The sequence below is a fragment of the Oryx dammah genome, unplaced genomic scaffold (assembly GCF_014754425.2).
Source record: "Oryx dammah isolate SB20612 unplaced genomic scaffold, SCBI_Odam_1.1 HiC_scaffold_5, whole genome shotgun sequence".
NCBI lineage: Eukaryota > Metazoa > Chordata > Mammalia > Artiodactyla > Bovidae > Oryx > Oryx dammah.
Window position 1 is genome coordinate 101,620,199 of NW_024070189.1, and position 14,870 is coordinate 101,635,068.

The 14,870-nt window shown below is 52.2% G+C and overlaps 1 protein-coding gene and 1 long non-coding RNA gene across 4 annotated transcripts in view; both read left to right on the top strand.

The window, feature by feature from the left end:
- MYO9B (myosin IXB) overlaps nt 1–14,870 on the top strand; it is a 105,579-nt gene that overhangs the window by 43,415 nt on the left and 47,294 nt on the right. For all 3 annotated transcript variants that reach the window (XM_040241072.1, XM_040241073.1, XM_040241074.1), the window contains exons 3-6: nt 7,302–7,396; nt 13,699–13,761; nt 14,237–14,336; nt 14,604–14,704. In XM_040241072.1, coding sequence (XP_040097006.1) covers nt 7,302–7,396; nt 13,699–13,761; nt 14,237–14,336; nt 14,604–14,704 — 359 coding nt within the window. The remainder of the gene's footprint in view (nt 1–7,301; nt 7,397–13,698; nt 13,762–14,236; nt 14,337–14,603; nt 14,705–14,870) is intronic.
- On the top strand, nt 8,180–8,775 carry LOC120864258. The gene is made up of 2 exons (XR_005721154.1): nt 8,180–8,217; nt 8,273–8,775. It is a non-coding gene; the product is annotated as an uncharacterized LOC120864258 (long non-coding RNA).

A 14,870-nucleotide genomic window follows, 5' to 3' on the forward strand; every position in this document is an offset into this window, starting at 1 on the left:
TAAAGGATCCAGGTGTCAGTGTTTTCTCTGCCGGAGCAATCTCCCCCACCACAACTCAACCCTGCCACAGTCCAGAAGCAGACACAGACTGCCTGTAAACAGACAGGACTGTGCGCCAGCAGAGCCTTATTCATGGCTGTTGAAAGTTGGATTTCCTATCACTTTCATGTGTAGGGACGTACTGTTTTGATTTTTTCAAGTGTTTAAAAATGTAACATCTGGGACTTCCCTGGCTATCCAGTGGTTAAGACTTCACACCTCCAGTGCTGCGGGCACAGGTTCACTCCCTGGTCAGGGAACTAAGATCCCACACGCCAAGTAGTGTGGGGGAAAAAAAAAGTGACTGCCATTTTTAGCTCACACACCACACAGAAACAGGTGGCTGGCCATAATTTGCTGACCCTGGTGGAGGTCCATGTCTAAGCCTGATCCCCCCGCCCATTCCTGAGCATTACATAGGCATCCTCCCCATGGCCATGCACATTTGTGTACAGGTCATCTGTGACTGCTTCACGCTCCACCGGCAACCCCAAATACTTACTAGCTGGCCCTTCACAGGACAAGTTGGCCCGCCCCTGGTTCACACAGAGGGTCGCCTTTCGTCCTTGAACGATCTGAGAAGGCAGGGGTTTACCCCTTCGTTTTACAGAAGAGGAACTTGAAACTCACGAGCAGCAAACTAATTTGTCCCTCTTGGCGCAGCCCCCCAGCCCGGGACCACAAGGACCCGCTGGAATTCCCTGTCGACATGGAGCTGTTCTCCCGGGCTGCTCACCAGAGGTAGCCCTCCACCCCGCACACACCCGGAGGCATTATTTTCCTGGCATTTCCACACAGGAAAGCCCCAGGCTGACTGGATGGCCCCCTGGGGCTGTTTGCTCAGTAGACTCAGTGGAGCACATTTCCTGGGCGCCCAGGGCCAGGGGCTGTGGGACGCCTCCCAGGTCTCCTTCTGCGGACGTGACAGTTGCTTGTGTCCCCAGACAGATACGACCACGTAGAAAGTTATGCCTGGAACTTGGAGAGTGCTTGGAGAACAACTGGAGTTCCAGGGCTAGGTCCCGGTCACTCTCGGGTGTTGCTCTCTGCAACCCCAGCCACGGCTATAACAAGAGGGCGAGTGGAAGCCAGGCTGTCTTCCAGCCCCGCCTCTGGGCTTCACGGTAGCCTAGTGTTTGCTGGAGTTGTCTTACAGTTCGCGGCCTCTCCTGGCGCCACCAGTCACTCCTCTGTCTTGGTGTGTGACCTGGAGGTGGACACAAGATTTGGAAATCCTGTGTGGAGTGGCTCGTGGTCTCAGGGCGGGGAATAGAGGCTCTGCCCTGACCTGGCGTTGCAGGGGGCAGGGCAACGTCAAGGTCATGGGAGGCAGTGGGCAGCCTCCAGGAAGTCCAGAGGCGGTGACGTCCCAGCCACGGCCAAGGTGAACGTGCGGAATGTCCCTGTCGGAGCCCCACCAGGGAGGGGATCTCTGAGACTAGAGTGGTGCCAGGCACACGGCCACCAACCAGTACATTGTTGTCAAATGAATAAATGAAACCACGTATATACAAGCACCACGTACACTTGGGAAGGGGCTGGGGGGAGGGGTCCCCATGGCTAGATCAGGAAACAGAAAGCTAGCCCCACACACGATGAATTCACTACAGCGATTGAAGACAGTCATGGGTATACCTGGGGGGCAATGGAGTTACCATTTTCAGGCCACCTCTACTTAGCTGGAAGGACTACCACCCTGCAAGGGTGAGGCTGGAGAACTCTCCAGGGGAAATCCTTCCCCGACCCCCACCCCCCCACCCCCAACTTGAGACTCACCTATCAACACAGGAGATATAGCAAGCACGCTTGCCTTGGTGACCTCATTCCATGGGGCTTTTCACTTTTGAAATCTGAAAGCAAAACATTGTTTGTCTAATGCAGTCCGTCGAAGCTTGTCTGGTTTTCGTGTGGGATGTACCAAGGCCAGGTGTGAGCTTGGGGCTGGGGCATCTGCCTGCCTGGTTGCCAGACCTTGGGTGAGGTGTTTCGAGCCAGGGCAGGCAGACACCCCAAAAAGCCCTGGGTCGACTTGCCTGGCTCCTAGCACCAAGAACCAGTCTGGACCAGGGTCTGAGGGGCAATAGCCAGGGGTTGGACTCACAGTAGAGGCCCTGGGTTCCAGCCCACAGCCACATCACCCACCTGTTCTTGGACTTCAAGGAGGTCAGCTGACCTCTCTGCTCCTGCTTCCTCATCAGAAACGGGGAAGGCCAGGTCTGTCCCTTAGAGGAATTCAAGCAAAAGAAAGAGTCGCAAGCCCATAGCAAGCCTGGCATGTGGCTGGCACATACCACAGGCAATTACTTAATGTTATATCGCCATTCTTCCTAAAATATTGACCATGCATTCCAACAGAGAGAAGACCCACCCTCTTGAGATAGCCAACGCACTTTCTAGAAATTTCTGGCTACGTAGGCTGCTCAATCTTGGATATCTTTGGTTTAAAAATCCTCATTTGGGCATTTCCTGGACAGTCCAGTGGTTAAGACTCCATACTTCCAACTGCAGGGGTCATATGTTCAATCCCTGGTCGGGGAGCTGTTAATAAGATCCCGCATGCTGGGCAGCATGGCCCAAAATTTAGAAGAAAAAAAATTAATAAAACCTTTTTGAGTCTCACAGAAGAAGAACCTCAAAGACAAGAGCAGTTAGAAGACAGCCAGACTTCCCCCAGCTGCCAGCATCCCTGGCCGGGGCGGAGGTGGCTACCTGGGGAGCAGAAGGTCCGAGAAGGCCAGGGCGCCCCTGCTCCGTTCATTTAAACCTAGAAACCGTGACTGGAGGTGGGGTTGGATTAATGGATCCTCTCTTTATGGTTTTTTTCCTTTTATTGGGTAAACTTTTAGCATGGTTCCATATGTTTTTTTCAAAGCATATACTTTATATTAGAAACACGTCCAGTAGTTAAGACTCCACACCCCCAACACAGGGGGGCATGGGTTCGATCCCTGGTCAGGGAACTAAGATCTCGCACGCAGCACGGCATGGCCAAAAGAAAAGACATAAGGGAGGAAAACAAGGAAAAAGAAACAGGTCTTTTATATTATAAAGGGAAGGGAAACAGCATTTCTGAGAAAGTAGAGTCCTCTCCCAAATAGCGTTTTGCCAGGGCTGTGGATCGTCTGGCATGCCGGGAAGACAGCACGAGCTTGTGGCCTCCCCCGCCCCAGAGCCAACTCACATCGCATCACTGCTGGCACCCGGGTCCCACTTCCTCCCTCCCCTTTATCTCCAGCCCCACATGATCCACCAGGCACACCAACCACCCTTGTGCTTGGAGGCCTTGCACACCCCTGGCCGGCCCCGGGAACAGCTACACAATAGCTCCCCTCGCTTCGGGTGCCAGGCCAGCATTTCCTCCTCCTCCTCCAACGGACGTATAATAGCACCAACCGGATATTTTTAGATCAGCTTTGAAAAGTCGCAGTGTGTTGAGACCACATACCAGACGCATGAGGTCACCGCGCTGGTAATCGCAGAACCAGAGAGCCGGTCCCAAAGACATCCCCTGTGGTCCCCAGGATGCTGGGCCTGGATGTTTCCTTAAAACTCACCAGAGACATGTCCGACATTCATAAGGGACCACCGTGGCTTCTCTGGGTGAAAATGTGCATTTCTGGGGGGTCTCTGTGGCAGGCCTTGAACCCAGCCACCGCGGCGATTCAGGACTTGGCCCTGGAGGGGTGTCACTTGGGGTCGGGCACCCCCCTCGCCATCTGTTTGTAGTTAGGACAGGCAGCACTTTGCATGCTCGCTCGTGGGAGCTCATTTTATCACAAAGCAGGCCTGTCCTCAGCTCAGACACCACCCTGCAGGGTCTGGAAGGAAAGAAGGAGATGGATCTGCTGTCTGCTTTTCCCAGAGCCGTGGCTCAAGAGCCCGTGAGGTTTACCCCAAAGGCTGAACATGAGGGAAACAGGAGATTAAAACCTGGATAGACAGTTTTCTTCACCAGGGGGCCCATCAGGGCCTACAGCACTCATGGGGGCCTTTATTACAAGAAGGAGCCCCAGACAGCCTGCTCCTACAAACACCTTTTACCTTCATCTGTGCTTCTCAATCCCCAGCAATTCAGCTCTCGCTGGGAACTTTTCTTATTTATTTGACTGCATCACGGCAGAGGATGAGATGATTAGATAGCATCACCGTCTTGATGGACTTGAATCTGAGCAAATTCCAGGAGATAGTGAAGGACAGGGAAGTCTGGTGTGCTGCAGTCCGTGGGGTCGCAAAGAGTCAGACACGACTTAGCAACTGAACAACAAATCAGGTCTTAGTTGCATCATGTGGGACCTTTCATTGCGACACATGGACTCTATAGTTGTGTCAGTTGGGCCGCTGTAGTTGTGGCACATAGGCTCCAGAGCCCTCAGGCTCCGTAGTCGCAGGGTACAGGCTTAGTTGCTCTGAGGCATGTGGGATCTCAGATCCCCAGCTGGGGATTAAACCCACGCCCCTCGCAGTGCAAGGCAGATGCTTAACTCCTGGACCAGCAGGCAAGTCCCTGTGGGGACTTCTCGGGTTGTCCCACATGCTGCCGGCCTCTGGCAGGTAGAGACCAGGGATGACCTCGATACCCTGCAGTGCGCAGGACAGCCCTACCCCGGAGAGTGCTCTCTCCCCGAGTGTCAGCAGTGCCGAGGCCGGGAACCCTGCACTGGGTTCCACAGACACTCGGGAGGGCAGAGCAGATGGAGGCCCGGGCCCCAGCCACTGGCCTAGAGCTCAGTCACACACATCCAGACCCTGTGAAGAAGAGAAGGGGGCTCTGTGGCCGCTGTCTGACTCTGGAAAGCACCTCGTTAGGCTAGATTCCACCACCACATGGCCAGGTGAAGACCCCTCCCCTCCCCTGCAAGTTAGTCTCTCAGTCGTGCCCGATTCTTGGGGACCCCATGGTGTGTAGGCCGCCAGGCTCCTCTGACCATGGAATTTTCCAGGCAAGAAGACTGGCGTGGGTTGCCATTCCCTCAGCTAGGGGATCTTCCTGACCCAGGGACTGAACCCTGGTCTCCGGAATTGCAGGCAGATTCTTTACTGTCTGAGCCCTGAAGTTACCCCCTTTACAACTGGGCCTGGTTTCCTCCCTGGGACCTCCTCTCCCTCAGTCACTCGTCCCCTGCTTGGCAGTCTGGCGGTTGGTTCAGGTTCTACATCGAGGCCCGGTTCTGGGGTCTGGAGCCCCAGGGGCAGCAGGGGCAGGAAGTCATGCATCCCGTGACCTCGTCATCCGGGAGCATGACCGGTGCATGAGCCCAGCGGGGGCTGCTGCCCGGATCGCAAGCTCCACTGAAGAGCCGTTTTCTGAGGAAGTGTCCCTGGCCTTCCAGCAGATGCTTTTTGATGGGGCTTCTGCCTCCAGGCATCGAGTCGGAAGCTCCTCAGTGATTGACCTGCATCCATCCTGCCTGCCAAATGAGCGCTTAGAGAAAATCTGAGCTCCTCTCAGTGTCTCCCTGAGAGCCTGGCCACCTCTCTCCAGCCTGCCCTTGTCCCCCACCCCACAGCAGACCTTGGCAGTGGCCTTCCCACCTCCTCCCAGCTGTGGCCTTCCTGCCGGGCTCAGCCTCCTGAAACGGGAACAGCATGAGCCTGACACCTTTTTCGCTATTGCCAAAGCTTCCCTTTCCTCGTGCGACACCTCCGCCCCTATCCCATCTTTGCCTCTCTTCCCTCCTCTGCCCAGCCTCGCCACCCTCACTTCTTTCGGCCTGTCACTCCCTGAAAGAGGGACCACCACTGCCCAGGTACTTCTCCTGCCCCAAGTTCCCCCAAGACTCCACCGAGCCCTCCCCTTATCTGGGTACCACGTGGGAAAGAGGTAACACCAGGAACCTGAGTAGGGGACAGAGGGTGTTCTTTTGTTTTCATCTGGATGGTGGTCACGTGGGAGACCCCAGGGGGCACTGCCAAGCCATGGGCTCTGAGCACTGCACAGACTTCCTCTCTGTCTTGGGAATGAAGCCCTAATTCACACCATGACGAGGATGGACCCCAGAAGCATCATGCTGAGTGAAAGCCAGACACGAAAGGCCACCTAGTGTGTGCCCCCACTTAATGTGAAATGTCCAGACCAGGCAAATAAATCCCGAGAGACAGAAAGCAGATTGGTGGTTACCAGGGGCTGGGGAGTAACTGCTGAGGAGGATGGGTCTCATTTTGGGAAGATAGAAATGTTCTGGAACTAAACAGAGGTGATGGTTGGACAGCATTGTGAATGTACTGCGTGCCGCTGAAGTGTTCACTTTTGAAACTTAGTTTTATGTTATGTCATTTTGACCCTAATTTTTAAAAAAAAATTGCTGTCAACCAGCTTGTCATGCCATGGTATTGCAAGACCCTCCAGGAAGGGACGACTCCCCATGTCTGCTTCCTCACAAGCAGGCTGGCAGGTGGCCTGGAGCTGGTATCAACCCAGGGCCCAGCAAACTCCTTCTGGAAAATAAATATTCTGGATAGTAAGTATTTTCTGGCTTTGCAGGCCAGATGGTGTCTGTCGTAGCTCCCCACCGTCACAGCACAAGGACAGTGGTAGATGGTCGGTAAATGAACAGGCCTGGCTGTGTGCCAGGACACTTCATTTGTGGATGCTGAAACTTGAATAGGATTTTTACATGGCGGGAAATATTACTTTTCTTGGGTTTTTTGGGTTGTTTTTTTTTAAACCATTTACAAATGTAAAAACCACTCTTGGCTCACAGGCAGCACAAAAACATACAGTAGACTGGATTTGACCACAGGCCAGAGTTTGCTACGTGAACAGTTATTACTGAAAAAAAAAAAATCCTACAATTGGTGTTTCCAGTGTCCAGGACTTAGAACTTGAGCCCTTCCTACACCTCAACACAGAGGTAAAGAGGAAGCCCATAAGCTGTGTGGGAAGCCCCTGTGGCTCAGTGGTGAAGGATCTGCCTGCCAGTGTGGGAGCCACAGGAGGCGTGGGTTTGATCCCTTTGTCGGGCAGGTCCCTCGGAGGAGGAAGTGACAACCCACTCCAGTACTCTTGCCTGAAGAATCCCATGGACAGAGGAGCCTGGTGGGTACAGTCCATGGGGACTCGAAGAGTCAGGCATGACTGAGCATGTGTGCACACACTTGGGACGCGCTGGGCTGCCTACCTGTGTGTTTTCCAGGCATCACCTGGAGTCTGTGAGTGGCTTCCAGTGAACCATGGTCCACAACACCCTGAGGGAGCCTCCAGGCTGAGGCCTGTAGAAATTTCATCCTCACAATCTGAAAACCTGCTTTTGTTTTCCTCTCAGGCTTTTGGAAATGCTAAAACAGCTCACAACAACAATTCCAGCCGATTTGGGAAATTCATCCAGGTCAACTACCTGGAGAGCGGCATCGTGAGAGGGTGAGTCAGCTGGTGCCCACGCTGTGCACTCCACCGTTGGTCTGGGGTCCTGGGCTTCCCTGCAGCAGGGACCCAGGACTGGGTCAGCAGGGAACTGAATGCTGAAGTCATGATCTTGCAGGCATTTGTGAATCATGAAGGGAAACAAGTGTGATTTTTAGTCATTGATAATGAAAGTCTGAGAGGTGGCGGGAAGCGTGGGTGGGGGAGGGGGGCGGCACCTTCATAACCAAACCTACCTGCCACGGGGCACCGCCTAGGGCATTGAGGCACCCACTAAGTTAAGTACAATGAGCTAGAGTTCCTAGCATGATGGGATTTGTCAAGAGCAGGTGAGGGCCACCAACCTATTTCCTGATCTTGATGTTTCTAATTCCATGGGTCTAGGAAGAGTTGATGTGGACTCTGGCATTTGCCAAATGTGCCCCTTTAGCTGGAAGGAGACATGATGCTAGGTAGCAAAGTAAGGCAGTTGTCCAGTTGTGCTGAAAGTAGGTGGGTGAGTGGGATGGAGGGAGGGAGGGAAGGACAGGATGTAGACTGATGGATGGATTCCAGGGTGGGTGGGTGGATAGAAGGATGGGTAGATTCATAGATGGGTGGGTGATGGTTGGGTAGGTTCATGGATGGATGGATGGGTAGAAGGTTCATGGATGGGTGGATGATGGATGGACGATGGATGGGTAGAAGGTTCATGGATGGATGGCTAGAAGAATGGATGGGTAGGTTTTTAGATGGATGGATGGTGGGTGGGTAGATTCATAGGTGGATGGATAGAAGGATGGGTGCGTAGATTCATGGATGGATGGATAGAAGGATGGGTGTGTAGATTCATGGATGGATGGATGGATGGATGGTAGATGGGTAGATTCACAGATGGATGGATAGAAGGATGGATGCGTAGATTCATGGATGGATGGATGGACTCATTGGTAGAGAATAAATGAGAGGATGGATATGTAGACTGATGGATTTGGATGGGTAGGTTCGTGGATGAATGGATACATTGATTGATGGATAGTAGGTTCATGGATGGGTGGATAGATTCAAAGATGGATGGATGATGAGTGAGTAGGTTCATGGATGAACGGATAGAAGGATGGAGGGGTGGTTTGATTCATGGATGGATGGATAGGATCATTGGTAGATGGATGGATTCATAAATGAGTATATAGACTGATGGGTGGTTTGGATGGCTAGATGGATGAGGAGACAAATGAGTTCATAGGTGGTAGCTGGATTGTGAAGTTGACTGCCAGGCGGAAGTTAAAACAGATTTACATTTTGTGCCAGAAATGTGAGTTCCTTATGTGAAGGTATAGTTACTTCAACTAAATGTGCAACTTTGAAATTGTGTCCCCAAAAAAACGAAAAAGAAATTGTGTTTATTTGTATTCTGTGCAATGTTATGCTAATAAAAATACTTGGCAGCCTTATGCAATGAGTTAATGTTACAAGGAATTATCTATTTGGTCATACTGTGATTTCCGCAGTTAATACTGTAGGATTTTTTTCCTCTTAAGATGTACGTTCTGGGGAGTTTCAAGTAGTTAAAAAAATATAATTGTGACTTAATATTGCATAGTGTTTTGGATTTTTGTTTAACATGCAAAGGTCTTATGAGCCATAAACTATTTCACAGTGGGAAAAAAAAAAGACATTTCAGCACAGTCCATTGGCTGGTGACTTAAAGGAACCCTTCCCGCTCCACATTCTGGTGTGAGGGTCCACAGTGGCGGTGGGATTTGCAAAGGCTCCAGGTGATGCTCTGAGCAGTAGAATAAGAATCCGTAAATGTTAGATGCGGGGAGATCCAAGCAACAGGCCCATACAGGCTGCACGAAGGCGCATGTGTTTCGGGAAGGCAGAGGTCCTCCAGGAGAATTGATTTCAAAATATCCGGGTTCTTCTGTCCATCTAAATCTGACTGGGACTTCCCCATTGGTCCAGTGGTTTTACGACTCTGTGCTTCCACTGCAGGGGGACAGGTCCAGTCCCCAGTCAGAGAACTAAGATCCTACATGCCTCATGGCGTGGCAAAAAAAAATAACCCTGAGCCTGACTGAGGATCATCTCAACTGATGGTGAAGGTTCAAGACAAGGGCAGAAATGTTTTCTTCCCAGATCCTTCAGCCTCTGGCTTCTTTCCTTTTTCCCTCTGCCCAGGCTCTTAAGTGATGTAGGGAGAGAGACCCTCGCTAAAGGCAACATCTCCTCTGGCCCCTCAGCCCCCTCAAGGACACTCAAGAGTGGGCAGTTCTCCCCATGGCCCCCGCCTTCCATGGGCTGTCCAGTAGTCCCTTCCCAACTGCCACTGGGCCCAGCGTGGTCTCTGCATGGGCAGAACCACTCTCCTGCCCCCACTTGCCCCGCAGGTTTCAGCCCTTTCTCCAGAAAGACCTTCACTCTTTATTTTATTCTATTCTATCCCACTCTTCTGTGCTTCGAGGCTTATGGGATCTTAATTCCTCAACCAGGGGTTGAACCTGGGCCACAGCAGTGAAATCACAGAGTCCTAACCGGTGGGCTGCCAGGGAATTTCCCCTCACTCCTTATTTTAAATCTGATTTTCTCCCATGGGTCCATATTGTATCTGCCACATTGCAGAGCCTCTGACTAGCAAGGGAAGCCCATGGTATCTTACTAAGTAGAAGACGCAGAAACAAACTGTTTTTCGTTCCAGCGGTTCCCTTGGGAGCAGAGACACCCAGAGGCTGCCTCACGTTTTCCTGGGTCCCGGACTGGCTCTGCAGGCCAGAAGCCAGAGCCTTTGCTGCCCGTGGGGGCCTCGATGACCCTGTTCTCCCCCCAGATCAGTCCTTCCTGTGCTCTCCATTTCATGTCCCATGGCTGCTGAAACAGTATCACAGACCAGTCAGCACACAGCAATAAGAGCACAAAACAACTATTCCCTCGTGGTTCTGGAGGCCAGAAGTCCAAGATCAAGGTGTGGGAAGGGCCATGCTCCCTCCAGGGGCTCTAGGCGAGGATCCCTCCTGGCCTCTTCCAGCTTCCGGGGACCCCAGGTACCCTTGGCTCGTAGCCCCATCACCCCAGTCTTCACTTCAGTCTCCGTGCGGTCGTCTCCCCTGAATTTCTCTATGATCTCCTCCTCTGTCTTCTGGGATACTTGTCCCTGAATTTAGGGCCCATCTGGACTATGGAGGAGGATCTCATCTCTAGAAAAATAAGGTGAGAGTGTTAGTTGCTCAGTTGTGTCCAACTCTTGCGACCCTATGGACTGTAGCATGCCTGGCTCTTCTGTCCCGCGGATTTCCCAGGCAAGAATACTGCAGTGGGTTGCCATTTCCTTCTCCAGAAGATCTTTCCCATACAAGGATCGAACGCGAGTCTCCCGCACTGCAAGCAGATTCTTTACTGGCTGAGCCCCCAAGGAAACCCCATCTCCAGGTCCTTCACTTAATTCCATCTGCAAAAGTGTTTTTTTCAGAAACACAGTCGCATGTTCCAGGTGGACGTGTCTTCTGGGAGCCACCGTTTGGCCCAGCACATCAGCAGGGCTGGCCCTCAGAGAAGCAGCCAGCCTGCCCTGCACACCTCGGCTCTTGTCAGGCTCAGGGCAGCTATGGTCCTGGGTCACTGGATCTCATAGATCAGCTGCAGCATCCTGTCTGTGGCCTCAGATTCAGGAAAGGAGGTCCTGCCTCAGCCCTTGACGGCGGCCTGCCCACGCTGGGTGGAAGGAGGTGCACTTCCCGTCCAGGGAGTGGCTGCCACCAGCTTGCAGGGAGCAGGCCCAGACCTGGTTCTGCTTTTGGGCAGGTGACACTTTTCGATGCCGCTTCCCGACAAGGCCAAGGTTCAAGGGCAGTCCACCCCTCCCCCCAGTTCCCCAATTTGCAAGGCCTCGTGTTCCTGTGGGCTCAAGGGCTCAGTACGGAGGGGATCCCTGGCTGTGTGCAAGATCACCCCTGTAGGGGCCCAGGCTTCACGAGTAATCACCAAAGGCTGTGGCCTGTCAGATGACAGCTCGGTGCCCTTGAGGGGTCACTGTCCTTGCCCATGTGGTGAGACAGCACAGGGAATTGGCCGCAGATTGAGATGGAAACGTGAGTCTAGGACCAGAGGCAGCCTTCCCGCCCAGGAAAACAAAACTGCTGAGAACTCCAAGTTACTGGTCAGAGGAGGGAGTGGAAGAAAATAGGAGTTTGAAAGGAGAGAGGACACGTGCACGCCGAGCCTTTGGGGGCCCACCCATCTAGGCTGTGTGCACAGGCGTCCATTCAGCGTGTGTGTGCGCTGGCGCAGGGCTGCCGCCGGAAGACTGCCGTCCTGGAGACAGCCTGGAAGCATTCAGCAGGCCTGGGGCCAGGGCCCTAATCCCCAGCTCCCTCTTCTGTATCACAGGATGGACTCAGACGAGGGTGACCTGCAGAGCCGTGCAGCTCACATACCTGGTGATAGCGGGTCCCATGAGAATCGGGTCCCCACCAGGCCACCCCCCTCCTGTGGGGTCCTGGACAGCTCGCTAACACCTCCTCCATCAGTGGGAGCCACACTGCCCCTCCCGGAGGGCATTTAAATCCAGTGTATTTAATCTCAGCAAAACCTGCCTAGAACCTCGCAGTAGAGCACCATGAAGTGTCTGAAGTCTCTATTAGCATTGAGGGTGTGGCTGTGTGAGTACCTCGTTCCTGCCCCAGGAACAACACAGCCTCAGGGACCCGGGCCCAGCACACATCCATCAAGTGATAAACAGATAAACAAAATGTGTGTCTAGACATGTAGACTCGGAGAAGGCAATGGCAACCCACTCCAGTGTTCTTGCCTGGAGAATCCCAGGGATGGCAGAGCCTGGTGGGCTGCCATCTATGGGGTCGCACAGAGTCGGACACGACTGAAGCGACTCAGCAGCAGTAGACATGTAGACTATTGTGCCGATTTGCTCAGTCATGTCTGAGTCTTTGCCACCCCATGGATAATCTACCAGCCTCCTCTGTCCATGGGATTCTTCAGGCAGGAATACTGGAGTGGGTTGCCATTTCCTCCTCCACGGGATCTTCCTCACCCAGGGATTGAACCCACACCTCCTGCATTGACAGGCAGATTCTTTACTACTGAGCTACCTGGGAAGACCTTACTTAGCCATAAAGAAGAATGAAGTTCTGATGCATGCTCCCAAGTGGCTGAATCTCAGAACCATTGAGTTGAGTGAAAGAAGGCAGATTTAGTATCCAACTGACCCTTGTACAACGCAGGGGTTAGTCAGAAATCTGCAGATGGCTTCGAGTCAGCCCTGTGTATCCGAGGCTCCTCCAGTTCTCCAGTTCCTTCATATCTGTGGTTCCGCATCTGTGGATTCAACCAACCGCAGATCATGTAGGGCTTCGGCATTTGCTATTGAAACAAATATCCACCTATCAGTGCATCCACAGTTCAAACTTGTGTTATTCAGGAGATAACTATACATATTAAATGAGTGTTTTGGTTTTTTGAGTTTTTTTTTTTTAATTCTAGAAAATCCAAAGTAATCTTTAGTGGGGTTGGTCCGTGGCTGCTCGGGGGTGGATGGCAGGGAGGGATGACGGAGGCCCCAAGGAGTTTTCTCGGGATTATGGACGTGCTCGTTGTCTCGGTCACGGTGGTGGGCTCTCAGGGATTCACATGTCTCACAGCTCGTGCAGTCATACACGTTATATCTGTTGTGCATCAGCTATACCTGCTAAAACTGGTTTTGAAAATTACATAGAGATTATGGAAGGACCCAGTGAAAAACTCATCTGAGTGCATGCTTTTGAGTATGTATATTTGCTCATATGTCAATCTTCAGTAAAGCTGTTTTAAGAAGAATAGAAAAGTGAATCCATTATCTTGTATATCAATTTTCAATTGGAGAAACACTTTATGGCTGGGGAGATGGTGGAAGCAGGGTTCAACCTTCCAGTGTTATACTTGAGTACATGGGTCTAATCATTTCAATTCCTGCCGCCTGGGGGGCCATCCCGAGTGCTGCCAGACTGGGCTTCCATACAACTGTCAGCCCACATTGGGTGTGTAGGGCAGAAGTGGCCAGCCCAGGTCCCTTATTTTATAGATTGTAGTAGTAGGGTGAGGTGGATTTACGACAATAGTATTTACCTTAAGAATGAAATCATATTTACGACATTTAGGTTGCTTGTTTACGACACTCAAGAGCTATCACCCTTTCGTCCTTGTGTTTACCTTGGGTCCAAGGTTGTTAATCTGCAGCTGGCTTTACCACAGTCATGAATCATTCTTGTTCTTCAGGGAAGCAACATTAGCGTGTAACACTTGGTTCTTCTTTTTCTGCTTGATGACAGAGCGGTTGTCGAAAAGTACCTGCTTGAAAAGTCTCGCCTGGTCTCTCAGGAGAAGGATGAGAGGTAGGGGGATATTTCCTTGATGATCCCTGATGTCTGCCTTCTTCCCTATGAAGGAGAAAAGCAGATGTCCTGAGATGGGAATATCTACAGGAGGCCCTGATGGATCTCCTAGGAGTGTGAGCTTTGCCACCTCCTCCTGCTTATTTCTGTGCCTCCCTGGGGCTTTTCTCTGGAGTAGGTGCTTGGGTGTCTGCTGAAATGTGGTCAGATTAGCATCATCTCTGGTCCGCCAGTGAGTGAGAGATGCCCACCCTCTGAGGAATCTATTCGCTGGAGAAGCTCGTAGTTTGATTTTTGGAGTTTGTTTTAAAAAAAAAAAAAATCATAAGAATCGACTTATTGTCTCCAATTTGTACATAATCGAGGTGCTTTTTCCTCCCTGGCCTAGTCTCCAAAGCAATATTAGTAGTGGTTTGAAGAGTAGCTATCGCTCGGCCTCCAAAAACAACTTTTTTCTCCTAATTTTGACCTACAGGAACTACCACGTGTTTTATTATTTGCTACTTGGCGTCAGCGAGGAAGAGCGTCGGGAATTTCAGCTCAAGCAGCCTGAAGATTATTTCTACCTCAACCAGGTAAACAGCCTCGAGCCCCAACCACAAACGCAGCCTGTGTTCCCCACGGGCTGTTTACGCTCTGCCAGGGGGTCAGAGGCCGTCCGCCTTGGCCCTCTCCAGCTCCCAAACCAGCTCCAAGGAGGCCCAGAGCGGGGCGGCATAAAGGAGTCCATTCATTCCCTGCCTTCCCCCGGCCCTGCCCCATCGGTTCCAGCCAAAACCATCCTCACACACCACCCTCCCCAGCCCAGAAGTACCCAGAGCACTGCTGACTTTGTTTTTCAGCATAACTTGAAGATCGAAGACGGAGAGGACCTGAAGCACGACTTTGAAAGACTCAAGCAGGCCATGGAGATGGTGGGCTTCCTTCCTGCCACCAAGAAGCAGTAAGTGGGTGGTCCCAGCCAGGCACCTCCCCCTAACTGGAGGTACCAGTCGCTCGGAGACCTGACCTCCCCCGGTAGGAACCTCGCTAAGGAGAGTAGCCCAAGGAGTCACAGAGGACTGTCCCCATTAGCCACTGGGAGATGCCAGTTAGAACCACAGGGCAGG